Source organism: Somniosus microcephalus, chromosome 19 (genome assembly GCF_052327205.1).
Source record: "Somniosus microcephalus isolate GS21.2 chromosome 19, FLI_Smic_1.0, whole genome shotgun sequence".
NCBI classification, from domain to species: Eukaryota; Metazoa; Chordata; class Chondrichthyes; order Squaliformes; family Somniosidae; genus Somniosus; species Somniosus microcephalus.
In genome coordinates, this window is record NC_141005.1 from 4180529 (window position 1) to 4208312 (window position 27784).

Consider the following 27784-nt stretch of genomic DNA (forward strand, 5'->3'; position numbering starts at 1 on the left):
GTTTGCACACAGCAAGCTCCCACCAACAGCAATGTAAGAATGACCAGATAATCTGTTTTAGTGATGTTGGTTGAGGGATAAATATTGGCCCCAGGACACCGGGGAGAACTCCCCTGCTCTTCCGCGACTAATGCCATGGGATCTTTTACGTCCACCTAAGCACCCATACGGGGCCTCAGTTTAGCGTCTCCTCCGAAAGACGGCACCTCTGACAGTGCAGCACACTCTCAGTACCGCAGTGGAGTGTCAGCCTAGATTATGGGTCTGGAGTTATGCAGAGCCTGGGCTGACACTATCATTGTTCTCTCTCATTCTTCCAGATTAGTCCTTTTCTTTTTTAAGTTTAGTATTAATCATAGAATGGTTACAGCACGGAAGAATGCCATTCGGCCCGTCAAGCCTATGCCGACTCTCAGTTAGTCCCACTCCTCTGACCTTTCCCTGTAGCACTGCAAATTTTTTTCCTTCAGATACTTATCCAACTCCCCTTTTGAAAGATAAGATTAAGTCTGCCTCCACCACCCTTTCAGATCTTAACCACTCGCTGCATAAAAACGTTTTTTCTTACGTCGCCTTTGGTTCTTTTGCCAATCACCTTAAATCTGTGTCCTCTGGTTCTCGATCCTTCTGCCAATGGGAACAGTTTCTCTCTCTACTCTGTCTAGACCCCACATGATTTTGAACACTTCTATCAAATCTCCTCTTAATCTTCTCTGCTCCAAAGAGAACAACCCCAGCTTCTCCAGTCTATCAACGTAACTTAAGTCACTCATTTCTGGAATCATTCTCGTAAATCTTTTCTGCACCCTCTAAGGCCTTCACATCCTTCCTAAAGTGCGGTGCCCAGAATTGGACACAATACTCCAGTTGGGGCCAAACTAGTGTTTTATACAGGTTCATAATTTCCACACTTTTGTACTCTATACCTCTATTTATGAAGCCCAGGATCCCATAAGCCTTTTTAACTGCTTTCTCAACCTGCCCTGCCACCTTCAATGATTTGGGCACACATACCCCCCCAGGTCTCTCTGTTCGTGAACCCACTTTAGGATTGTACCATTTAGTTTATATGACCTCTCCTCATTCTTTCTACCAAAATGTATCACTTCACACTTTTCTGCATTAAATTTCATCTGCCACGTGTCCGCCCATTTCACCAGCATGTTTGTCTTCCTGAATCCTATCACTCTCCTCCTCACTGTTCACTATACTTCCAAGTTTTGTGTCATCTGCAACTTTTGAAATTGTGTCCTGTACACCCACATTCAAGTCATTACTATATATCAAGAAAAGCAGTCGTCCTAGAACAGACAACTGGGGAACACCACTACACAGTCCAAAAAACCGTTCACCACTACTCTCTGTTTCCTGTCACTTAGCCAATTCCGTATCCATACTGCCACTGTCCCTTTTATTCCATGGGCTTCAACTTTGCTGGCAAGCCTATTATGTGGCACTTTGTTGAACGCCTTTTGGAAATCCATGTACACTACGTCAACCGCATTACCCTCATCAACCCTCTCTGTTACTTCATCAAAAAACTCGATCAAATTGGTTAAACACAATTTGCCTTTAACAAATCCGTCCTGGCTTTCCTTAATTAATCCACACCTATCCAAGTGACTGTTAATTTTGTCCCTGATTACTGTTTCTAAAAGCTTCCCCACTACCGAGGTTAACCTGACTGGCCTGTAGTTGCTGGGTTTATCTTTACACCCTTTTTCGAACAATGCTGTAACATTTGCAATTCCCCAGTCCTCTGGCACCACCCCCGTATCTATGAAGGATTGGAATATTACGGCCAGTACCTTCGCGATTTCCGCCCTCAATTCCCTCAGCATCCTAGGATGCATCCCATCCACCTCTGGTGATTTCACAGAATCACAGAATCCCCACAGTGCAGATAGAGGCCATTTCGGCCCATCGAGCCTGCACCGACACATATCCCACCCTATCCCCGTAACCCCACGTATTTAATCCCCTAACACTAAGGGTCAATTTATCATAGCCAAATCAACCTAACCCGCACATCTTTGGACTGTGGGAGGAAACCGGAGCACCCGGAGGAAACCCACGCAGACACAGGCAGAAACCGGGTGCTCCGGTTTCCTCCCACAGTCCAAAGATGTGCAGGTTAGGTTGATTGGCCATGATAAATTGACCCTTAGTGTTAGGGGGGATTAAATACGTGGGATAGGGTGGGATATGTGTTGGTGTAGGGGTTACGGGGATCGGGTGGGATATGTGTCGGTGCAGGCTCGATGGGCCGAAATGGCCTCTATCTGCACTGTGGGGTTTCTGTGATTCTGTGAATGTGCAAACTCCACACAGACAGTCGCCCGAGGCCAGATTTGAACCCGGGTCCCTGGCGCTGTGAGGCAACAGTGCGATTTATCTACTTTAAGTACAGCCAGCCTTTCTAATACCTCCTCTTTATCAATTTTTAATTCGCGACGGAGACACAAACAAGCAGGTTTTACTCCTGAGCACCACAATTTACACCAACAAATGCTCCCGTTAATAAGGCAAGGAATTTATATTTTTTTGCAAATTAATTTGAACAGATCCTTTTTTTTTTACACAGTAAAGTCCAGGATTAAAAAAGGAATTGCTTAGAAACTATTCACAGAATGTTACAAAGGTCAGCCATCTTCCAGTTCACCCGTCCCTCATGTTCCTGTCAGCTGCTTCTCAAACTCCTCCTCGCTGATCTTCCCCTTTTTCAGCTTCTTTAACAATCGGGTGTCGTTGAGAAGTTCATCGACATCCTCCTCCCCCCCCACATCAGATCCCTGTAAAATAGTGTTAGTAACTTAGATGGTGAGGTTAAGCACACACACACAAGGTAGTTTATTAACTGCACAAATTGTGGAAAAAATTAATAAAAGACAAACAGACCGGTCAGACATTCTCATCTTAATCTGTTGAGGATTACAGGACCTTTGTTCCAGAGTGTGGCAGAGACTGTAATTACAGGGTACAGGACGGCGAGAAGGGATCCTATTATAAAACCAAGCAAATGGGGGCGGAAGATTCATGCTCACCATTCAGAGATGGGAGGTGGTGTGGAGGAGAGCAGGGCTATCCAGGAACATCTGTATTACTACACACAGGAGCCTCGATTATCTGACTGGTGATATTTTAACACCAGGGTTTAATATGAATGGAAATAACAACAGAAAATGCTGGAAAAACTCAGCAGGCCAGGCAACATCTGTGGAGAGAGAAAGAGTGTCAACGTTTCGGGTCAAAACCCTTCGCCAGGACTGAAAAAACACAGGAAATGAAACAGATTAAAAGGCCAGTTTGGGGGCTGGGAAATGGGGATGAAAGAACAAAAGAGAAGTGAAGAGACATTAAGAGGTATTCAAAACCAGACGAGATGGTGATGGGACTAGTGGAGACAAAAGACGGCTCTAGATTAGGTGTGAAATGCGCTGGCAGAATGGGAGACAGCTGCCATGTGGGAAAGAAAAAGGGCGGGGGGGGGGGGGGGAAGGGCCAAAACAAAGGTGTGGATAAAAAATATATATAAAAATGTAATGGGGGCCGAGGTTATGATCTGAAATTGCTGAACTCGATATTGAGTCCGGAAGGCTGTAAAGTGCCTAATCGGAAGATGACTGTGCAGCCGGGGAGATCTGGGCTCTGGTATTTAAAAGGCTATTTTTAGCCACCTTTTCTCCAATATTCTGTTACTTTCAACTTTCAGTAGCCACAATGCATCTCAGGTTAAAGGAGATTTACTGAGAAACCTTTCAGCATCACACGATCTTCAGAAAAGCCCTTACACTGTGCTGGCCTTTCAATAATGAGAGTCAAGAGTTTCAAAATCGTCTACATTTCAGTTACCAGAAGCTCCGTCAATTAAAGAAACCCAGAAAACATCAGACACCCATCCCCGCCCCTCTCCACTCCGCCCCCTCCCCAGCCCAGTCCACCTCACCACAGCCCACTCCAACCATCTGGCCTTTATATCTAGAGGACTGGAACACAAGGGGGTAGAAGTTATGCTGCAGCTGTACAAAACCCTGGTTAGACCACACCTGGAGCACTGTGAGCAGTTCTGGGCACCACACCTTAGGAAGGATATATTGGCCTTGGAGGGAGTGCAGCGTAGGTTTACCAGAATGGTACCTGGACTTCAAGGGTTAAATTAGGGCTGTATTTGCTAGAATTTAGAAGGTGATCTGATCGAAGTTTTCAAGATATTCAGGGGAACAGATTGGGTAGATAGAGAGAAACTATTTCCGCTGGTTGGGGATTCTAGAACTAGGGGACACAGTTTAAAAATTAGAGCCAGACCTTTCAGGAGTGAAATTATGAAACACTTCTACACACAAAGGGTGGTAGAAGTTTGGAACTCTCTTCCGCAAACGGCAATTGATGCTCGATCAATTGTTAATTTTAAATCGGAGATTGAGAGATTTCTGTTAACAAGGGATATGGGCCAAAGGCGGGTATATAGAGTTAGGTCGCAGATCACCCATGATCTCATTGAATGGCGGAACAGGCTCGAGGGGCTAAATGGCCTCCTCCTGTTCCCATGTTCCCTCCCCAGCCTTGGCGCACCCCCAGTCCATCTCACCTCGTCTTGCTTTCTTTTGGCTGCTTGCTTTTTCCTCTTGTCTCTCTTTGTTTTCTGCTTTGACCAGGGCTTATTTTTCACAAATTTCTTTTTCACTTCATTTTGTTGCCTCTCCTGCTGCTGCTCTGCTAACTTCCTCTGCCTCTGTTTCTCTCGGTTTTTGTCTCTGTATCGGATGGAGTTTGTATCTATGTTCTCGGGAATGAAACCAGGAAAAAATTTCCCTCTCAACTCCGGCATCTTGGGCAGTTTAAGTAGACCGAAACCCCTGGCGAGTGTTGCGAAATCCAGATCTGGAAAAGAAATCATTGCGGAAATCATTACTGGGGGCTCCCTTACTGTAGAGCAGGAGTAGGAAGTTATAACAGGACTAAGTGAGTGGGAAAAAATCTGTGGCAGATGGAGTTGAATGTGGGGAAGCGCGAGGTCATCCACTTCAGATCCAAAGAAAGGGAAATCAGAGTATTTTCTAAATGGTGAGAGACTCGGAGCGGTGGAGGAGCCGAGAGATTTAGGGCTCCAAGTGCAGAAATCACTAAAAGCTCGTGGACAGGTACAAAAAAATAATTTAAAAGGCTAATGGAATGTTGGCCTTTATCTCAAGGGAGGAGGAAGTGATGCTCCAGCTGTGTAAAGCTCTTGTTCGACCCTATCTGGAGAGACTGCGTTCAGTTCCGGGCACCGCTCCTCAGGAAGGATAGATTGGCCTTGGAGGGGCTCAGCAGAATGAAACCAGGGCTTAAAGGGGTAAATTATGAGGGCAAGTTGCTTAGACCGGGCTTGTATTCCCTTGAGTATAAAAGATTATGGGGTGATCTAATTGAGGTGTTTAAAATGATAAAAAGATTCGATAGGGTAGAGAGAGAAAAACTATTTCCCCTGGTGGGGGGAGTCCAGAATAAAGGATAATAAGAGAGCTCGGCCGTTCAGGAGTGAAATCAGGAAGCACATTTTCAGGCAAAGGGTAGTGGAACTCTGGAACGCTCTTCTGCAAAAGGCTGTGGATGCTGGGGTCCAATAGGAATTTTCAAGACTGAGATGGAGAAATGAGATAAAACACTCCCTGTGATTGTGTCGGTAAACACTGGAGTGACTTCCTCTTACTGAATGTCGGGCTCCTATGCAGCATCCTGGTGTCATTTATTTGGGAAACAGTGAGCTGGATACTTCTATCCTTTGTACCACCCGCTGAATGAAACTGCCCGGCACCAGCCTTTCCGTCCAGTTACCTTTGATTCGGAATATCAAGCTGCACTCATGTTTTGCGTAAGACTGAACGAAAGACACAAATCCCTTCATCCCTTTCTCAAAGACAGCTCGGTCAGATATTGCCAACTTCTTCAGCTGCGGCAGGACATCCGCAGAGTCTTTCAGCAGCTTCATCTCCTCCATTGGACACTGAACAGGGAACAAACTCGTTTAAACAAATGAAAAAGACACTTCAGCAGAGTTTCAAGCTGTAACAGTAACTCTTTGCTTCACCACCTAACTGAGATGCAGCAAATTCATCACCGAGACTGCCATGGCAATACAACAACAACGTGCATTTATACAGCGCCTTTAACGTAGTAAAATATCCCATGGCGCTTCACAGGAGACACCAGATGTAGAATCATAGAATGGTTACAGCAAAGGCGGCCATTTGGCCCATCGCGGCTCTCAGAGCACTTCAGCTAGTCCCACTCCCCCACCCTTTCCTCAGATTGAATCTGCCTCCACTACCCTCTCAGGCAGTGCATTCCAGATCCCAACCACTCGCCGCGTAAAAAAGTTTTTCCTCATGTCGCCTTTGGTTCTTTTGCCAATTACCTTAAATCTGTGTCCTCTGGTTCTCAACCCTTCCACCAATGGGAACAGTTTCTCTCTATCTACTCTGTCTAGACCCCTCATGATTTTGAACACCTCTATCAAATCTCCTCCCAAACTTCTCTGCTCCAAGGAGAACAACCCCAGCTTCTCCAGTCTATTCACGTAACTGAAGTCCCTCATCCCTGGAAACATTCTCGTAAATCTTTTCTGCACTTTCTCTAAGGCCTTCACATCCTTCCTAAAGTGCGGTGCCCAGAATTGGCCACAATACTCCAGTTGAGGCCGAACCCTTTTAAATCGGAAATGAGGAGGAATTTCTTCTCTCAGAGGGTCGTGACTCTTTGTAATTCTTTTCCCCAGAGAGCTGTGGAGGCGGAGTCATTGAATATATTTAAGGTGGAGATAGACAGATTTTTGAACGATAAGGGAGTCGAGGGTTATGGGGAGCGGGCAGGGAAGTGGAATTGAGGCCAAGATCAGATCAGTCATGATCTTATTGAATGGCGGAGCAGGCTCGAGGGGTCAAATGACCTACTCCTGCGTCTTATGTACCAGTGTTTTATAAAAGTTCATCATAACTTCCTTGCTTTTGTACTCTATGCCTCTATTTATGAAGTCCAGGATCCCGTATGTTTTTTTAACCGCTTTCTCAACCTGCCCTGCCACCTTCAATGATTTGTGCACATATACCCCCAGGTCTCTCTGTTCATGCACCCCCTTTAGGATTGTACCCTTTAGTTTATATCGCCTCTCCTGGTTCTTCCTACCAAAATGTATCAATTTGCACTTTTCTGCATTAAATTTCATCTGTCATGTGTCCGCCCATTTCACCAGCCTGTCTGTGTCCTCTTGAAGTCTATCACTATCCTCCTCACTGTTCACTATACTTCCAAGTTTTGTCTCATCTGCAAATTTTGAAATTGTGCCCTGTACATCCATGTCCAAGTCATTAATATATATCAAGAAAAGCAGTGGTCCTAGAACCGACCCCTGGGGAACACCACTGTATACCTTCCTCCAGTCTGACAAACAACCGTTCACCACTACTCTCTGTTTCCTGTCACTTAGTCAATTTCATTTCCATGCTGCCACTGTTTGAAGATCAATGGCTTAGGTAATATTAAAACCAGTTTCAATATAGCATCTCAACTTCAAACAGTAACCTTTTCTCTTTAGATGTAAATTTCCACCAGTTTCTACTTTTATGAAGGAGCTCCTTTGCCAGAAGCAGAAACCCAGAGCAGGTCACCGGTGTAAATCTACTGGTGATGCTTCCTGAAACAACCTCCAGCAAAAGCCTTAGAACATCACTGGCCAGTCCCTCAAACCCGTGCAATGGAATATGTCAGATTGTGGTCCAAGAGAGAAATTGCATGGTTATGTTGTAAAACACTTTGGAAAAATAAGCAAACGTACTTTCTGATTAATGGAAAGGAAGTTGACATAAGTCATCTCCATAGGAAGCAGGAATACAAGGGCATTGCCGTAGTGACCAATGCGAGCTGTTCGTCCACAGCGATGGACAAAGGCACTAAAAATAGACAAAGGCAACAGGCGTTAAACACCGACAACAACCGATAAAACGCACCCACTGGAATCTAATAGCTGATTGAATATCAGCATCTGGGAGTTACATCTGCTGAGCCAGACAACATAACCCTGATCTCAACTGTGGTCGCTCGCATTCCCCCTCTTAAAGCCCCCAGGCCACACTCTATTCACCAGCTAAGGGCTGATTTTAATTTAACAATCGTCTTCATCAACTAAATTGTTAACTATAATACTGCCTGAAGGGGTTAAAATGAACCCTCTCAGAATTACCGATGCAGCAGACAGCCGAGGTAACCACTAATTAAGTGGTGCCGGCAAAATTAAAATCAGAACAAAGGAGTGGAGGTCATGTGCAGATGAGCAAGAGCTAAAAGGAACCAGGTGGCGATAAGAAGTTTCACAATAACAACTGACTTATGTGAAAAAGTACAGACTGGAAAAGTGCTACTTTCTTATGTGAAAAAGCAGAACTAAAACAGTACAGACTGGAAAAGTGCTACTTTTGCAAGTCCTGTACAAGGACAGTGTGCAGAAGATAAGACGCAGCTGCGGGACAAGACAGAATGTGTGTGTTTAATGTAAAAAGAACAGTCTAGAGGCTTTCTGAGTAAGCGATAAGAAATGTGCTGCTTTAGCTAAATTTATAGACACAGCAGAATATAGGGGTCATGGGAATTTGACCTGTGACCAAAGGCATAGCAAGATGTAACTAACCTTTAACCACACAAGCATGACTAATACTGAAAAAAATAAATAAGCTATATGTGATCAGGTGATTATTGTAATACAATGTGATTGGATGAAAATGGAATAAAATGCTGTACCAACCAAGAGAGAACGAGAAGGGTATCACTAGACCGCGGGGTCTATGGTCTTGTCCCAGAACGTTCTGTTAATAAACTGTGTACTTTTACTTTAAGACAGACTCGAGTGAATTTATTTTTCACCAACACTGCCAAATAGTTTTCATTCTGTATATAATTCTGTTTTCCACTGGATGAGATTTATTCTGCCCCTTAGACCCAATAAAGCGACTGAGTACCTGGCATTGCTGGGAGGGTCATACTGCACGACCCAGTCAACCTCAGGGATGTCGATACCACGAGCCATGACATCAGTGCAAACCAAAATACCACTAGGACAGAAAAGAAAAGATAGTTCAGTGCAACATACAGGTATAAAGTATAAAACCCTGAAAAGTAGTGCAGTGTCCTACATAAACCTGTAGGGCAGCAGGCACATGGGAACACCACCACCTCCAAGTTCCCCTCCAAGTCACACACCATCCTGACTTGGAAATATATCGCCATTCCTTCATAGTCTCTGGGTCAAAATCCTGGAACTCCCTCCCTAACAGCACTGTGGGAGTACCTTCACCACACGGACTGCAGCGGTTCAAGAAGGCAGCTCACCACCACCTTCTCAAGGGCAACTAGGGATGGGCAATAAATGCTGAGACGCGACTGCTGCCAACGAAGTGGTTGCGCATGCGCAGTTCCAGTGTTTTTTGTTTGTTCTCGCCAGTCTTCCCACAGATTAGTGAGAAAGGTGAGGGGTGGAAATTTCAGGTATTGTGAGGTCTGTGATGTGACTTGAAGGTGATATTAGGATGTTGTCAGCTTGAGTGTTTTATTGTACTCTCGCAGAGTGTGTTCAAATTTGGGACCGACATTAATGCGCAGATTGCTTCTGCGCAGCTTCCGGTCCGTTGGCAGCGGTCACTCGGCAGCGGTCACTCAGTAAATGCTGGTCCTGCCAGCGACGCCACATCCCATGAATGAATAAAAAGGGTGCATGTTTGCCCTTTCCTACATATACCAGTAGGGTGCATGTTTGCCCTTTCCTACATATACCAGTAGGGTGCATGTTTGCCCTTTCCTACATATACCAGTAGGGTGCATGTTTGCCCTTTCCTACATATACCAGTAGGGTGCATGTTTGCCCTTTCCTACATATACCAGTAGGGTGCATGTTTGCAGCGTCCACAGGACAGGAATTGATGGATTTAGGATCAGGAGTGGAAACTTTGTCAAATTCCCCTGTCCCTTAAACCAGGAGCAGCATCTCCATTACTGCTCCAACTGAAATCAGCTAACTCAGCCCAGCCCACCGAGCACAGCTGGAGCCTCTCTGCTCCGTCTGGCTCAGGAACTCGCAGGATGAGCTCTGCGAGTTGTGTCCTTCAATGAAGACCGTTACCTCTGAAGTTGCCGGAACTCAGTGAAGATCTTGTTGCGTTTGTGTTTCATTTTCCCGTGAATGCACATTATTCGTACATTTTTCACCAAGGTGTCCAGTGCATTCCCGTAATATTCCACACAAGCACACGTACTGAAACAAAGGGGAACTTCAATTAAACTCTGCAATAAATGGTTGACGGAAACAAGTGGGGAGCTTTTCTCAACCCCTCCAGACTGAGGGAGCTCAGGACTTCAAAGCAACATCAAGGTCACGCAGATTGGGAATGCAGATGTGACTAATTGTATTTCTGATTAGTGAATAAATAATGAGTCATTGGGCCTGTGATCTCAATCCTCATATTCACACGGTGTGTGATGGCAAACTCTAGTCTTTTTGTTGGTTAAATGGGATGATGAAAAGCAGAGTGTGCGAGTATATTTTGATCGCTGAGTGTTTTACTTCCTTGGTTATTGAACGGTGGGAGATGTTTGTTAAATAAATATACACGTGAGGTGCATTTACCTGGATTGTGTGTAAGACGCTTTCTACTAAACTTAGTGAATGAGGCTAAAGCGATGTCTCTGCAGCCTCACCTGCGGCTGGTCAGTGGTTGTACTGGACAAACACGGGGTAGTCAGTATCGATGGCGGTGTGCTCAGCCCAGCGGCAGAACAACCGTGAAAGATACGGAGCCTTGCTTCACTAACAGAGCGATGTCTCAGCTCGGACTCTGAAGGCTGTGGGTTCAAGTCCTAGTGTAGGACTCGTACACATCATCTAGGCTGACACTAGGGAGTGCTGCATTGTTGGAGGAGCCGTTAAGGAGATGTTAAACCTCATCTCGCACCGCCCCCACCCCGTCTGGCTGACCCGGTGGATGTGAAAGATCCCATGGCATTATTCAAAGGAGGGAGTTCTCCCAGTGTCCAGGCAAACATTCATCCTCAAACACCACCAAAATGATGGTGGTTATACATCTCGTTGCTATTTGTGGGATCTTGCTGCGTGTTTGCCTCCATAACAGTCGCTACGCTCAAAGTATGCGAAGCTTGTGGCTGTTTCAGAGACCAGTGATAAGCGCTCGATCAACGAGAGTCTTTGACGGTAGATTGTGGTTTCTCTCCGAATGAACCGCCACCAGCTGTTGGCATGCCTGAAATCGCCAATATTAAAACTCACCAAACTCCTGCGACTTTATTTTTAATTGCTTTTTGCCAAACAGATTAAAACCCTCCAACATAAGACATTGCACAGGTCAGAAACAATAAAAACACAATATGCTACAGAAAGGAAATTTCAAAAGAAAAATGAAAGAACATTTCAGAAAAAGTTGCCTTTTCAGCGAGAACGACAATTACCTGAAGAAGACGAGATGTTTCTCCGGTTTATGCTGGCGCAGGAAGGCGACTAACTGGTTAAACTTCTCATCCGCTCGACATGTCTGAGTAACAAACAACAAAAATTAAAAACAAGCACATCACAGGCATGCGGACAATGGGAACTGTATCAGAGCGGATACAGCGATAAAAGGAACTGTATCAGAGCGAGGACACCGACAAAAGGAACTGTATCAGAGCGGGGACACTGACAAAAGGAACTGTATCAGAGTGGACACACTGATAAAAGGAACTGTATCAGAGCGAGGACAGGGGAACTGTATCAGAGCGGACACACTGGCAAAAGGAACTGTATCAGAGCGAGGACAGGGGGAACTGTATCAGAGTGGACACACTGACAAAAGGAACTGTATCAGAACGGGGACAGGGGGAACTGGATCAGAGCGAGGACAGGGGGAACTGTATCAGAGTGATATGATGGTAAGAATTGCTGCAAGGAACCTCCCAAGAACACATGCTCACTCTCAACTGGAAACTGGTGAGCAGGAAGCTGCTCCTCGGAGAGGGAAAATAATAAAACGTAACAGTGAATGAATAATTTCCCACCTGGGATCACGCAGTTATCTGAAACTATCAGACAGATAGACAGCACTCTCACACCCTGTCTCGACCCACGAGCTGGAGAGCTGCCATGGGGAGAGAGCTATGCTGCCAGCCCATGTTTTGGGTTCAGGTCGGTTTGATTCTTGCCCTCCAGCTACTGTGTGGCTCAAAGACTCCCAACAGCATCAAACCAAAGTCTGCCTCACACTGGTGGAACTGAGGTTACCCAAACCCAAGGGAGCCGTGGCTCAACGGCTGAGGCACGAGCAGAGACACAGGACACTGGAGCAAGTGGTAAGGCATGGAAGGGACTGAGCAGAGGAGTGTGTGGGCAGAGAGCTCGAGAAACAAAACAGTACGAATCCTAAACACCAGGCCCAGAGAGATAGTAAAAAGAGAAAGTGTTTGGATATAAAGCGGAAACGTAGGGAGAGTTTCTCATTTCTCTGGAGCCAGGCTGAGATTCGACAAAAAAAAATCAGAATTAAAAAAAACACACAAATTAAAACAATAGAAAGAAAGCATTGAAAGAAAATGGAAAATAATTGAAAGAAAATAGATATGAACAAAATTTAAAAGAAAAAATGAAACAAGACAGAGCGGAGAAAAGGGTAAAAGAGATAAAATGTAGCGAGAGGTGTCTAGAAAAATAAAACACACGAGAAGCGTGCAGGAGGCTTGGTCTTCAATGTTGAGGGGAAATCAGGGATTAAATGGCAGGGCCGGTGGGCTGCCCAGAGTGACTGAGTGATGTCACGCTCCTCCTGCCCACTTGCCCTTACAGGAAGCAGGAATGACACATTCTGCAAGCTTACCATGTAATAATTGTGCAGCCGGACTGGTGTTTTTTGGGTGCTGTCTGCTGCCGCTTCCTTCTCCTTCACCGTGATCCGGACAGGGTTCCGCAGACCCGCTCGGACCAGACTCTCCACCTCTTGTGTTTGAGTGGCTGAGAAGAGACCCGTTCTCCGCTGTTTGGGTAAAAACCCCAGGATGGTGTTCAGGCTGCAGCGACACAGCAGAAAAGACACTTGGGTTTCACAGGAAGGTGAAGAGTTTGTTACAATACAGCCGCGACAGTTAGTGATGTTAGTGTATGAACCTTAATCAGAGAAGATACAGCACAGGAGGCCATTCGGCCCAGCGTGCCGGTGCCGGCTCTTGGGCAGTGCTCTCCAATCAGTCCCACTGCCCGGCTCTTTCCCCACAGCCCTGTAAACTTTTTCCCTTCACGTATTTATCCAATTCTCTTCTGAATGTTACTATTGAATCTGCTTCCACTGCCCTTTCAGGCAATCCAGTAATGGGCTTATACAATCTTCCTCGGTCCAGTGGGGGGTAACAACACATTTACTGTGAAGCTCACAACAGCAGTTTCTAGGCTCATTTTCACAACTTTAACCTTTTAGAACTTTTCCCTATAAACGGGCACTGGGTGGTAGAAAATGAATCCGGTGTTTGCTGTAATTGTGTCTGTTGATGTGTTTAGCTTAACTGTAAATGTTACTGATGTTCTCAACCATACAAGCCTTCAAGTTGTTACTGCCCATATTAGAGGGGAAAACGGGTAACCTGTTTGTATTTGTGTGTGAAGCACTGACCTGTGAATATCTTTCTGCGTAACAAGTACTTTCTAAGCTGTAGACTAAATTATTACTAATCTGTTTACCATGAATGAGCCCAAAGTAACACTGTACTAACATTCAGATATCAGAAATGTTGCTCTCCAATGTTCCCTCCAAGCTGCGCTTTGTTCTGTGCGGCCTGTTTCTTTTAGTGCGTGGTCCCTTTAAATTTCCGTGCATGCGCGGTATTTACAATGGAGAAGTCAGTGAGCGGCCTGCGCGGGACCTTTCCCATTACTGCGCGGCTGCGCTTAGAGGGAACACTGTCGCTGTCCCAATTAATCTCCAATAGGTTGGACTGTTCAGTGTCACCGATGGATTTACATGTTCATACAGAATCTCTTTGCCCCATAATTGTCAATTGTTTATTCACTTTATTTTAAGCGTGCGGAGAGATCAGTCAAACGGTGCACCAAGGGAGTTTCATGTCAATGAACTTTGTATGAACCTTACACAGTAAAAACTAACCTGAAGGTGTCAGCCATGGCTCCATGCGAGCACTCTCACCTTGGAGTCGGGAGGTTGTGGGTTCAAGTCCCACTCCAGGAGCTGAGCACATAATCCAGGCTGACACTCTGGTCCAGTGCTGAGGGAGCGCTGCACTGTCAGACGGCACTATTCGAAAAGCCGGCGTTCTCTCCCTGCATCTTCACTAACATTTATCCCTCAACCAGTATCACTAGAACAGATTATCTGGTTATGTTTATGGGATTTTGCTGTGCCCAAATTGGCCGCCGCATTTCCCAACGTTACAAAGGGGAATACACTTCAAAAAAAAAAGTACTTTGGGATAGCCCGAGGTTGTGAAAGACGCTATATAAATGCAAGTTATTTCTTTCTTTTTGACTATCCGCTCTCCATTATCCACCTACCCCATTATTGGCAAAGATGTTTATAGGAATTGGGGCCAGGTATGGGGAGCAGCAGTAAAGCTAGTTCGTGGAATAAAATGCCACGGAGTCATTTAGATCAAAGTCTGGTGTGTGAAGTGGCATCCAAATATAAACGGAACGTTTAGCCTGCACTACACCTGTACATTGAAAAGGTTTGGGAAGAGCAGGAATGATTTCCCAGCCGCTGCATTAAAACAAACAGCAATGGAAATCCTCCAAGTGAACCCCTGAAACCGTGCAAAAATGTAACTCTTTCGTTTTGCCTTTTGTTCTTGTTTTTACAGAGCAGTTTAACCCTGGCTCATTGTCCTTCTTCCTAATACACTGCTGCCGTGGTTAAGAACCATACCTTGCTTCAAATCCCATGTCCAGAAGCCTATCAGCCTCATCCAGCACCAAGACGTCCAGGCTCTTCACACAGCTGGCTAGATCCAGACCGTCTGCTCGCCGCCTGAACATGTCTTCTAAACGGCCAGGGGTGCCCACGACAATGTTCCCTCTGTCAAACAGACACAGCAATCAAACCCGTAGTCTCTTCTGTATAAATGCAAACGCTTCCCGTGCCTTGTCAACTTATTCCATTGTTCTTTTTTAAAAATAGGCAGCTGCCGTAACACTCTCACCCGAGTCAGAGTCGTGGGTTCAGGCCCCAGTCCAGAGAATCTGGCCTGACGCTCCCAATGCAGTACTGAGGGAGTGCTGCACTGTCGGAGGGGCCGTCAAACCGAGGTCCCATCTGCCCTCTCTGGTGGACGTAGAAGGTCCCACGGCACTACCCGAAGAGCAGGGGAGTTATCCCCAGTGTCCTGGTCAATATTTATGTTTCAACCAATGTCACTAACACAGATTAGGAGATATTTCACAACTTTCAAGAAAAATATATTCCACTGAGGAAAAAGGGGCGTAAAAGAAATGACAGCCATCCGTGGCGAAGTAAAGTAATAAAGGATAGTATCCGACTGAAAACAAGGACATATAAAGTAGCCAAATCTAGTGGGAGGATAGAAGATTGGGAAGCATTTAAAAGCCGGCAAAGAATAACTAAAAGATTAATTAAGAAAGGGAAGATAGATTATGAAAGTAAACTAGCAAAAAATATAAAAACAGATAGCAAGAGTTTCTACAGTTATATAAAAAGAAAAAGGGTGGCTAAAGTGAATGTTGGTCCCTTAGAGGATGAGACCGGGCAATTAGTGGTGGGGAACATGGAGATGGCAGAATCGCTGAACAAATATTTTGTATCAGTCTTTACAGTAGAGGACACTAAAAATATCCCAACACTGGACAAACAGGGGGCTATAGGGGGGGGGGGGGGGCGGCGGAGCTAAACACAATTAAAATCACTAAGGAGGTGGTACTCAGTAAGATAATGGGACTAAAGACAGATAAATCCCCTGGACCTGATGGCTTACATCCTAGGGTCTTGAGAGAAGTGGCGGTGGGGATTGCGGATGCATTGGTGGTAATTTTCCAGAACTCCCTGGATTCAGGAAAGGTCCCAGCAGATTGGAAAACTGCTAATGTAACGCCCTTATTTAAAAAGGGAAGTAGACAAAAGGCTGGAAACTATAGACCAGTTAGCCTAACATCTGCGGTTGGTAAAATGTTGGAGTCCATTATTAAGGAAGCAGTAACAGGACATTTAGATAAGCATAATTTAATCGGACAGAGTCAGCATGGTTTTATGAAGGGGAAGTCATGTTTGACAAATTTGCTCGAATTCTTTGAGGACATAACAAACAGGGGTGGATAAAGGGGAACCAGTGGATGTGGTGTATTTGGACTTCCAAAAGGCATTTGACAAGGTGCCACACAAAAGATTACTGCACAAGATAAAAAAATCACGGGATTGGCGGGTAATATACTGGCATGGGTGGAAGATTGGCTATCTAACAGAAAACAGAGAGTTGGGATAAATGGTTCATTCTCGGATTGGCAATCAGTGACTAGTCGTGTTCCGTAGGGGTCAGTGCTGGGACCCCAACTCCTTACAATCTATATTAACGATTTGGAGGAAGGGACCGAGTGCAACATATCCAAGTTTGCCGACGATACAAAGATGGGAGGGAAAGCAGTGAGTGAGGAGGACATAAAAAACCCGCAAAAGGACATAGACAGGCTAAGTGAGTGGGCAGAAATTTGGCAGATGGAATATAATGTTGGAAAGTGTGAGGTTATGCACTTTGGCAGAAAAAATCAAAGAGCAAGTTATTATCTAAATGGAGAGAAACTGCAAAGTGCTACAGTACAAAGGGATCTGGGGGTCCTGGTGCATGAAACACAAAAGGTTAGTATGCAGGTACAGCAGGTGATCAGGAAAGCCAATGGAATCTTGGCTTTTATTGCAAGGGGGATGGAGTATAAAAGCAGGGAAGTCTTGCTTCAGTTATACAGGGTACTGGTGAGGCCACACCTGGAATACTGCGTACAGTTTTGGTTTCCATATTTAAGAAAAGATATACTTGCTCTCGAGGCAGTTCAGAGAAGGTTCACTCGGTTGATTCCGGAGATGAGGGGGTTGACTTACGAGGAAAGGTTGAGTAGGTTGGGCCTCTACTCATAAGAATTCAGAAGAATGAGAGGCAATCTTATCGAAACATATAAGATTGTGAGGGGGCTTGATCGGGTGGATGCGGTGAGGATGTTTCCACTGATGGGTGAGACTAGAACTAGGGGGCATAGTCTTAGAATACGGGGCTGCCCTTTCAAAACTGAGATGAGGAGAAACTTCTTCACTCAGAGGGTAGTAAATCTATGGAATTTGCTACCTCAGAGAGCTGTGGAAGCTGCGACATTAAATAAATTTAAAACGGAGATAGACAGCTTCCTAGCAGGTAAGGGAATTAGGGGTTACGGGGAGCGGGCAGGGAAGTGGACGTGAGTCTAGGTTCGGATCAGCCATGATCCTATTGAATGGCGGAGCAGGCCCGAGGGGGCATTTGGCCTACTCCTGCTTCTTATGTTCTTATTATCTGGTCATTATCACATTGCTGTTTGTGGGAGCTTGCTGTGCACAAATTGGCTGCCGCGTTTCCCACATTACAACAGTGACCACACTTCAAGAGTTCTTTGTTGGCTGTAAAGTGCTTTGGGACGCCCTGAGGTCATGGAAGGTGCGATAGAAATGCAAATTCTCCCTTTTGAGTTCTGTGTAGCTGCTCCCGAGGCGTTTTGTAACCAAGCACTGGGAAACACAAGACAGTCCACACGAAACTCCCCCGTGTGGCTTGTGCTTCACATTGGCCGCTGGGAAGCACGGCAGAGATCCAGAACCCGCAGTGTGACACTGAGCTAGCAGAACACAAATAGTTAAACTGGTAAACTGGGGGTGGGGGTAAAATCACAGTATCAGCAAACCTGTAACAGTTAATAAAACACACTAACTAACTTAGATAACGCACAGGGAACCAGGACCCCAGTTATTAAAAGGAGTGAAGGAATTGATGCGAATGTAGGTATTCTGTACAAAGTAGAGGCACATTGACCTGAAGGACTCGTCACATGAACTTGTCGGAGGAACTTCTTCACACTTAGTGCCACTGGCCTGTGCAGTAAATTAACACCAAACACAACTAGTGACTCAGCTCAGGCTTCAAAAGGGAGCTGGATCCCTACACATTTCAAAAAGGGGTGTGTGTTTGGGGCAAGTACAAAAAATTGATCCTGAAACAGGACGGACAGATGGAGGGGAGGGGAGGGGCTGTTATTTTCTTACTGCTAATCTTCTTCTGTTTAAAGTGCTTGGTTGGTAAACAGCCCGGCCTGATTTACGGTCTGTGCAGAGTTCACTGCTGTCATCCCGGATGTTGGGGACATTATAACTGACTGGGGAGGGGAAAGCTCAGCCGTATCCTTTCCATTTCTGATCACTGTCCCGAGGCAGCTTCTGGAAATGGCACGGATGCCAGATGTGGATCGGACTCAGCAGTGCTGCCCTAGCAGTGGAATAGCCTGCCGACAATCACTGTCTAGCTGACACATGAAGAATGGCTGTTTAGACGCAGTAGTGGAGGGAGACTATAGGATCGTAACCTAGCGGGAGGAGCAGAGAGCAGCAGAGGAGGAAATAGCCACCTATTCCGAATCCTGAATGAGTGCCACAACCTGGTGTAACTGCAAGTCCATCCGAGTGGTTCAGCTTTGTAACTAAGGGATAAACCAACAGATTGGGCTGGAACACAGGAACAATGATGGACAGGAAAAGATCCTCTGGTCCATCCAGCCTGTCCCATACTGTTCGTGAACCCACAGCAGCAATGGCCAGTCCACACTTACCCCTGATTCTTGAATTTCTCAACATCTTCTATCGGATTACTCCCGCCAATGAAGAGAATCTGACTGAACACAAAATGCAATATTTATTAAGTCTATTAAAAAAATCCTTTCGCACACGGACTGTACAAAGCCGCACACATTCAACTTAACAGATGGTTTCCAAACTCACCTGAACTGTGGGAAGTGTACCGTGAACTGTCTCAGTACCTCGTCAATTTGGACAGCAAGCTCCCGTGTTGGAGTGATAATAAGCGCCCCAACCTGGACATGGCAGCAAAAAGAACCGCGAGTCAGTTGTCAGAACTTGCGCCAACAAAAAAGATTTGCATTTCTGGAGTGCCTTTCACAACCTTGGGACATCCCAAAACACCTTACAGCCAATGAAGTACTTTTTGATCTATAGTCACTGTTGTAATGTAGGAAACAAACCAGGTCTTTGCGCATTATTCGATGGTATGACACACCACACCTCTTTCAGGACAACCTACTCGGACACAAGGGCCCCGCTTATCTCAAATAACCGTGAATTACTGTGAATTCCCGGGACATGGGGAGGTGATGGTGCTTTGGTTTAACACATTGTCCTTTCACTTTAGGTAAATCTGGGTTCAAGTCCAGCTCCAACATTGCTAACCGTCAGCTGTACCGGGTGACAGAGAGTTTGGGTAATCTGATTGGACGCTACATGCGAGACTTACGGCAAAGATAACAGCACGTGGAACCAAGGGGAATACGACCACATGGAGAGAGAGGCGGGTGGAGGGCCGAAAGCAACAGGTCGGGATAAAGGGAAGTTTCTCAGACTGGAGAGGTGCGAGGAGTGGTGGTCTACAGGGATCTATGTTGGGGCCACTCATATTAATAATTACAGAAATGATCTGGGTTTACGATCTGCGGTAACAATATCGAAATTTGCTGATGACAACAAATTGGGGGGTTAGGCAAACTGTGAAAGGCTGCAGGGCACGAGGGGGAACCACAGGTGGGCAGAGAGGGGGCATACACAGTTCAACGTAAAAGCAAGACCTTTTGGAAGCAAGAATAGGGAAAGTAGAAGCACTTTAAATGGAGTAGAGCAGCAGAGATACATGTCATTAAAGGCGACAGCACAAGTTGATATGGCCTTGAAGAAGGTTTTATATCCAGAGGGATTGAATAACAAATACAGAAGTAATGAACGATACAAGGCATTAGTTAGGCCACAGTAGTGTTTTCTATACAATTTTGGGCATCTCCTTAAAGAAAGGATATAAAAGCAATGGAAAAGGTGCAGTGTAAACTCACTGGGATGTTACCGGGGTGAGGGGAGTTAGAGTTGTGGAGAGAGGAGTTAGGGTTTTTCCTCATTAGAGCTGAAGTTAAGGGTTGACCTGAGAGAGGTCTTTAAGATTATGAAGGGTTCGGATCAGGTAAATCATGAGAGACTATTTCCACTGCTCAGTGAGATGGGAACGGGAAGCACAATTTTAAGATAATCACAAAATGAATTAAAGGAGGTTAGAAAAATCTTTTACACTGAGGCTGGTTAGAATGTGAAATTAGCCACAGGAACCGCTGTCGGTGCAATCCACACATTCCTTTAAAGGGGAATTATATAGTTGCTTGAAAAAGAGGGCTATGACAGGACACAGGCGTTGAGCAGGAGCGTGGGGTAAGACTGGGTGGGATAGTAAAGGGTGAGGGGAGAGTGAGATTAGACTGGGTGGGATATTAAAGGGTACGGGGAGTGAGGGGGAGAGTGGGATTAGACTGGGTGGGATATTAAAGGGTACGGGGAGTGAGGGGGAGAGTGGAATTAGACTGGGTGGGATAGTAAAGGGTACGGGGAGTGAGGTGGAGAGTGGGATTAGACTGGGTGGGATATTAAAGGGTACGGGGAGTGAGGGGGAGAGTGGGATTAGACTGGGTGGGATATTAAAGGGTACGGGGAGTGAGGGGGAGAGTGGAATTAGACTGGGTGGGATAGTAAAGGGTACGGGGAGTGAGGTGGAGAGTGGGATTAGACTGGGTGGGATATTAAAGGGTACGGGGAGTGAGGTGGAGAGTGGGATTAGACTGGGTGGGATAATAAAGGGTGTGGGGAGTGAGGGGGAGAGTGGGATTTGTGGTGTATGTAACCTGTTCCACCTTAAGAGAACGACCTTAAGAGATGTACTACTTTCTCTTGGCTGCTGTATACTGTAATACTGTAATACCGGTGGTGACCACACCGGTATATAAGTGTTGTGCAAGGATTTGCTGGGCAGTTCAGCCCTGACCTTCGAATAGTAAAGACCTGTTAAAAGTTATTCTTGTTGTCTGTGTCCAGTGATTGATCCTAAACATAACTGGGACATACAGACTCAACAGGATTAGACTGGGTGGGATATTAAAGAGTGTGGGGAGTGAGGGGGAAGAGTGGGATTAGACTGGGTGAGATATTAAAGGGTGTGGGGAGTGAGGGGGAGAGTGGGATTAGACTGGGTGAGATATTAAAGGGTGCGGGGAGTGAGGGGGAGAGTGGGATTAGACTGGGTGGGATATTAAAGGGTGTGGGGAGTGAGGGGGAGAGTGGGATTAGACTGGGTGAGATATTAAAGGGTGTGGGGAGTGAGGGGGAGAGTGGGATTAGACTGGATGGGATATTAAAGGGTGCGGGGAGTGAGGGGGAGAGTGGGATTAGACTGGGTGGGATATTAAAGGGTGTGGGGAGTGAGGGGGAGAGTGGGATTAGACTGGGTGAGATATTAAAGGGTGTGGGGAGTGAGGGGGAGAGTGGGATTAGACTGGATGGGATATTAAAGGGTGCAGGGAGTGAGGGGGAGAGTGGGATTAGACTGGGTGGGATATTAAAGGGTGTGGGAGTGAGGGGGAGAGTGGGATTAGACTGGGTGGGATATTAAAGGGTGTGGGGAGTGTATGCAAGGTCACAGCATAAAAAGCTAGTTTAGGGAAATTAATATAAGACCCGCACGTTTAAGAACATAAGAATTAGGAGTAGGCCATTCGAAGCTGCTCCACCATTCAATAAGTTCATGGCTGAACTTCGACCTCAACTCCACTTTCCCGCCCGATCCCCATATCCCTTGATTCCCCGAGAGTCCAAAAATCTATTTCTAAGCATCAAAGGGGATACGAATCTGTCTAAATATCCACATAATCCCCAAATCTCTTAAAAGGAGACACCTGTTCCTCCGATTGCTCACCGAGCTTAACCAGCAAGGAGCAAAACCACAGACCAGGAAAACCCAGTTCAGTCTCCAGCTTTTATTTTTTAATTCATTCTTGGGAATGTGGGCATTGCTGGCAAGGCCGGCATTTATTGCCCATCCCTAATTGCCCTTGAGAAAGTGGAGGTGAGCTACCGCCTTGAACCGCAGAGGGCAGTTAAGAGTCAACCACATTGCTGTGGGTCTGGAGTCACATACAGGCCAGACCGGGTAAGGACGGCAGATTTCCTTCCCTAAAGGACATTAGTGAACCAGATGGGTTTTTACGATAATCCGGTAGTTTCATGGTCACCATTACTGATACTAGCTTTTTATTCCAGATTTAATTAACTGAATTTAAAAGGTGGGATTTGAACTCATGTCTCCGGATCATTACTCCAAACCTCAGGATTACTAGTTCAGTAACGTAGCCACTATGCTACTGTACCCCGTAAGCTGATCACAGCCACAGCCACAGAGAGAATCGGGGTCTCAGGTTCCCTGAATCAGGGAGGGAAAAATCTGATCAAGGTTCAGTCCGACCTGCCTGGTTAAGAGCAGCCTTGGAGCAGATCATTTGTGTTCAGCTCCCTCCCCAGTGGCATCAGAAGGAGCTGCAGCAAACATTATATTTAAAACAAACATGTAGCGGGGGAGGGAAAAGAACAAACTTTTCTATAGCGCCTTTCACGACCTCAGGACGTCCCAAAGCGCTTTACAGCTAATTAATTACTTTTGAAGTGTAGTCACTGCTGCAATGTAGGAAACGCTGCAGCCAATTCATGCACAGCAAGATCCCACAAACAACAATGAGATCCTGATAATCTGTTTTAGGAATGTTGGTTGAGGAATAAATGTTGTTTAACAAGTGGGAGTGTCTGCCTGGATTCTATGCTCAAGTCTCTGGAGTGGGACTGAGCCAAGTAATGCCTTTCTTTCTCTCTTCCTGAGCAACATTCCCTGAAAACAAAATCCAACTAATATCCATTTGCAACAAAAAAACCTCAATTTACACGGAATTCAGAAGCTTTATTTTACAGCACGCAGAGTCAGGTACAAACCTGCAGCTTCTTTAACTTCTCCTCCCGCTTTATAAGGATTTCCAAAATAGGAATGACGAAAGCCAAGGTTTTTCCGCTGCCGGTTACCTGTGTTAAATTAAGACTTCAGTTTATCCCATGGCGGCAGAACAGTCAACCAATAGCAGAGAGAGAATAAGGTTATAGGGTAACTTACAGCTTCTGCAGCCACATCCTTGTTGCTCATAAACAGAGGGATTGTTGCAGACTGCAAGAAAACATACAGGCAATGCAGTTAGTCACCTTTCTTTCCCTTTCCTCTCCTAAAATCACCGACTCCTGCTCAGGTACTTCATCCCCCTTCGATTCAACATCTGCTAAGCTCTGGGAATCCCTCCCTAAACCTCTCCCCCTCTCTTTCCTCCTTTAAAACCGACATCTTTGACCAAGCTGCCCTAATATCTCCTTATGTGGCTCAGTGTCAAATTTTGTTCGATAATCGCTCCTGTGAAGCGCCTTGGGACGTTTCACTAAGTTAAAGGTGCTATATAACTACAAGTTGTTGCTGCTGCTGCTGTCCCAGGGCTGCTCATTGTTGACATTTGCTTGCCTTAGCAGGGTAAAATTCACCAGTTCTTAACCAGATAACTAAACAGTAAATGCACATAAATCCCTGTGCAGTGGGCTGGCTGAGAGACTTTGGTCAAGTTGATTCAGTGAACAGCCATGCAGTTTTAGTCACAAAACAATGTTTTGTTTCAGCTCGTATTAGTTTTTTATTTGTAGTTTTAAAGGAAATTACTGTTCATTAACAATTATACTTATTGTTATATTGAATGAAAACTACACTGGTAACCGAGCCATACCGATTCGATAGATCCCAGGTTTGAATCATTGAAACTACAGCACGGGAGGCCATTCAGCCCATCATGTGCTAGCTCTCCACTCTAATCCTGTTTCCCTGCCCTTTCCCCATATCCTTTTACATATTTTTTTCAAATACTTAGCCAAATTCTTTTTAAATTAAGTTCTAGTCTTGGCCACAACAGCCCATTGTGGTAAAGCATTCCATGTTCTAATGTATTACAAATCTAGTGAATCTACTCAGTTAGTGGATGTCGGCCAGGAATGTTGCAATGGGTCTCTGCACTCCAGAACAAGGGATGGGAAATCAGCTGGGGTTGCTGCCCTGATCACTGTCCAGCTGGGGTTGCAGCGCTGATCACTGTAAAGCTGGGGTTGCTGCGCTGATCACTGTAAAGCTGGGGTTGCTGCGCTGATCACTGTCCAGTGGCTAGTGCTGGACTCTGGAGTGAAGAGCAGGATTGCCCTTGTTTGTGATGCCCCCATGGTTGGATAGCCAGCCTCACTTTCTAGGCTTACGTCAGCAGCACAGCCATTGAGTGAGGTACTGGAGGGAAATGGTGGAACTGTAAAATATCTGCAGAGAGCAGTAACTCCCAACCCAGGAACCTAAGCCGTTTCATTCTTAGCCTCACTGTTAGTAAATTAAAGTTGGCACCTTTTCTTTTTCCACATAAACTGGGTCCCACGGGGGCCGGGATCATGACCAGGTGTGGGCTAACTCCAGTTGGAGAGCAGCCCCGAGACCTGATTTCATCCCCAGTGCCCCAAACATCTTGCAGTCAGGCGGTGTTACGGAAGTGGAAGTAGGCGGTCTTGGTGATGGAGAGGATACGAGGTCAGAATGTCAGCTCAGGATGCCGAGTCTGTGAACAGTCTGGCTCACCCAGTTGCCAGGGAGAGGGATAGAGTTGGTGGTGAGGGAACGGGTATTGTGGCAGGTTTTCCCAATATTTAGTTGGAGGAAATTTCTGCTCATCCAGTACTGGATGTCAGACAAGCAGTCCGACAATTTAGATACCGTGGAGGGGTCGAGAGAAGTGGTGGTGAGGTAGAGCTGGGTGTCGTCAGCGTACATTTGGAAACTGACTCTGTGTTTTTGGATGATGTCACCAAGGGGCAACATGTAGATGAGAAATAGGAGGGGGGCCAAGGATAGATCCTTGGGGGACACCAGAGGTAACTATGCGAGAGCGGGAAGAGAAGCCGTTGCAAGTGATTCTCTGGTTACGATTAGATAGATAAGAACGGAACCGGGTGAGTGCAGTCCCACCCAGCTGGACGATGGTGGAGAGGTGTTGGAGAAGGATGGAGTGATCAACCATGTCAAAGGCTGCAGACAGGTCAAGAAGAATGAGGAGGGACAGTTTACCGTTGTCACAGTCACAAGGAATGTCATTTGTGACTTTGATGAGAGCTGTTTCAGTACAGTGGCAAGGGTGGAAACCGGATTGGAGAGATTCAAACATGGAATTGGGAGGCGACAACACGTTCAAGGACTTTGGAGAGGAAAGGGAGGTTGGAGATGGGGCGGTAGTTTGCAAGGACGGGGGGATCAAGGGTTGTTTTTTTGAGAGGGGTGATGACGTTGAGGGAGAGGTGGACAGTACCTGAGGAGAGAACAGTTAACGGGTAACAGTTAGTGGGTGTTAACACTTGTAAGAATTTAAATATATAGTCATTGCAGGACTCGTCACCCCCCGCCCCGCGGTACCCCAGACCCCACCGGGGCCCGATGTTGATCGGCCTCTCCCTCAGGAGGGGTCGCGGCCTGGCGCCGTGTTACCTGCACTGGGGTCATGTGAGTGAAACCGAGTTCCCGCAGCGTCTGTAAAACCCGCGGGTGTAGCCCGGCCGCCAGACTCTCCCACACGCCCGAGGCCGCCATCTTCCCCGCGCCCGCTTCCGGTCCGTTACCACCCACCGCCGACCAGTCCCCGGGGCCCGCACTTTGGTTCCGCTGCAACCCCGTGCCCGGCCGCAGGGGGCGCTGCGGCTCAGTTCCCAATCCTACCAGTTGGGTCATTCATTGATTTGGATCACTCAACACTTGATTCATTCATTGACTTGCTTTGTTTATTCATACGTTTAAAAACGACACTGGATCTATAAATTGTGATTTACAAACGTGTGGCCCAATGTACAATCTATCTGATTAAAAAACTTGGTTTATTTCAGATGTTTCCTTTTCTAAACCTCTCCACGTCGTTCCTCCTTTAAGACGCTCCTTAAAACCTACCTCTTGGACCAAGCTTTTGGTCAGGTGCCCTAATTTTTCCTTATGTGGCTCAGTGTCAGTTTTTTTGTCCTATAACACTCCTGCGAAGTGCCTTGGGATGTTTTACTACATTAAAGGCGCTATATTGTGGCTAATATAAAAACCCACATTTAAAGAAGTTTAGCCACAACTTTTGAAAAACCAAGGTGAAGACCCAAGGGTCAGACGTCAGGATCCACCAAGGTTGAAAAGAGAAAATGGTAAGGCGACCCCAAGCTTATAGGAGAAAGGAAACACTGGGATGTCAGCAGCTGAGATCAAGAAAATTATGAATTAAGAGTAGGAAACTGCAAAGTCTTGATTTCAAAACAGAAAGAATGTAAGCTAGGCGGATGGAACATTAGAAGAACCACAGTGGTAATGTTACTGGACTAGTAATCCAGAGGCCTGGACTAATAATCCGGAGATGCAAGTTCAAATCCCACCACGGCAGCTGGGGAATTTAAAATCAGTTAATTAAATAAATCTGGAACAGAAAGCTAGTGTCAGTAATGGTGACCATGAAACTACTGGATTGTTGCAAAAGCCCCATCTGGTTCACTAATGTCCTTTAGAGAAGGAAATCTGCTGTCCTTACCCGGTCTGGCCTATATGTGACTCCAGACCCACAGCAATGTGGTTGACTCTTAACTCCCCTCTGAAATGACCGAGCAAGCCCCTCAGTTGTATCAAAATCGCTACGAAAAACTATCATCCACACGGACTATGGGAAAGTACGAGGTTATCCACTTTGGCAGGAAAAATGAAAAAGCAAATTAGTATTTAAATGGAGAGATTACAAAATGCTACACTTCAGAGGGACCTGGGGGTCCTTGTGCATGAAACACAAAGTTAGTATGCAGGTACAGCAAGTAATCAAAAAGGCAAATGGAACGTTGGCCTTTATTGCAAGTGGGTTGGAGTATAAAAGCAGGGAAGTCCTGCTCATTAGAAACATAGAAGATAGGAGCAGGAGTAGGCCATTCAGCCCCTCGAGCCTGCTCCGCCATTTAATGAGATCATGACTGATCATCCAAATTCAGTACCCTGTCCCTGCTTTCTCCCCATATCCCTTTAGCCTTAAGAAATATATCTAACTCCTTCTTGAATATATTTAATGAATTGGCCTCAACTGCCTTCTGTGGTAGAGAATTTCACAGATTCACCACTCTGGGTGAAGAAAATCCTCCTCATCTCTGTCCTAAATGGCTTACCCCTTATCTTTAGACTGTGACCCCTGGACTCCCCCGCCATCGGGAACATCCTTCCTGCATCCAGTCTGTCTAGTCCTGTTAGAATTTTATAAGTTTCAATGAGATCCCCTCTCATTCTTCTAAACTCCAGCGAATATAAGCCCAATCGACCCAATCTCTCCTCATACGTCATTCCTGCCATCCCAGGTATCAGTCTGGTGAATCTTCGCTGCACTCCCTCCATGGCAAGAACATCCTTCCTCAGATAAGGCGACCAAAACTGCACACAATACTCAATGTGTGTTCTCACCAAGGCCCTGCACAACTGCAGCAAGACATCCTTGCTCCTGTACGCGAATCCTCTCGCTATGAAGGCCAACATACCATTTGCCTTCTTAACC

General features: G+C 45.9%; 1 protein-coding gene across 1 annotated transcript; it reads right to left on the minus strand.

The window, feature by feature from the left end:
• Positions 1-2427: 2427 nt before the first annotated feature.
• ddx55 (DEAD (Asp-Glu-Ala-Asp) box polypeptide 55) lies at positions 2428-25870 on the minus strand. Its single transcript, XM_086011838.1, has 14 exons — positions 25720-25870; positions 23287-23337; positions 23112-23198; positions 19032-19123; positions 18863-18925; positions 14937-15086; positions 12885-13074; positions 11488-11570; positions 10148-10279; positions 8991-9083; positions 7814-7928; positions 5818-5986; positions 4589-4881; positions 2428-2792 (listed from the first exon to the last, which is right to left on the minus strand). The coding sequence occupies exons 1-14, from the start codon at positions 25819-25821 to the stop codon at positions 2670-2672; spliced, it is 1743 nt and encodes a 580-aa protein (XP_085867964.1). The 5' UTR covers positions 25822-25870; the 3' UTR covers positions 2428-2669.
• Positions 25871-27784: the final 1914 nt, after the last annotated feature.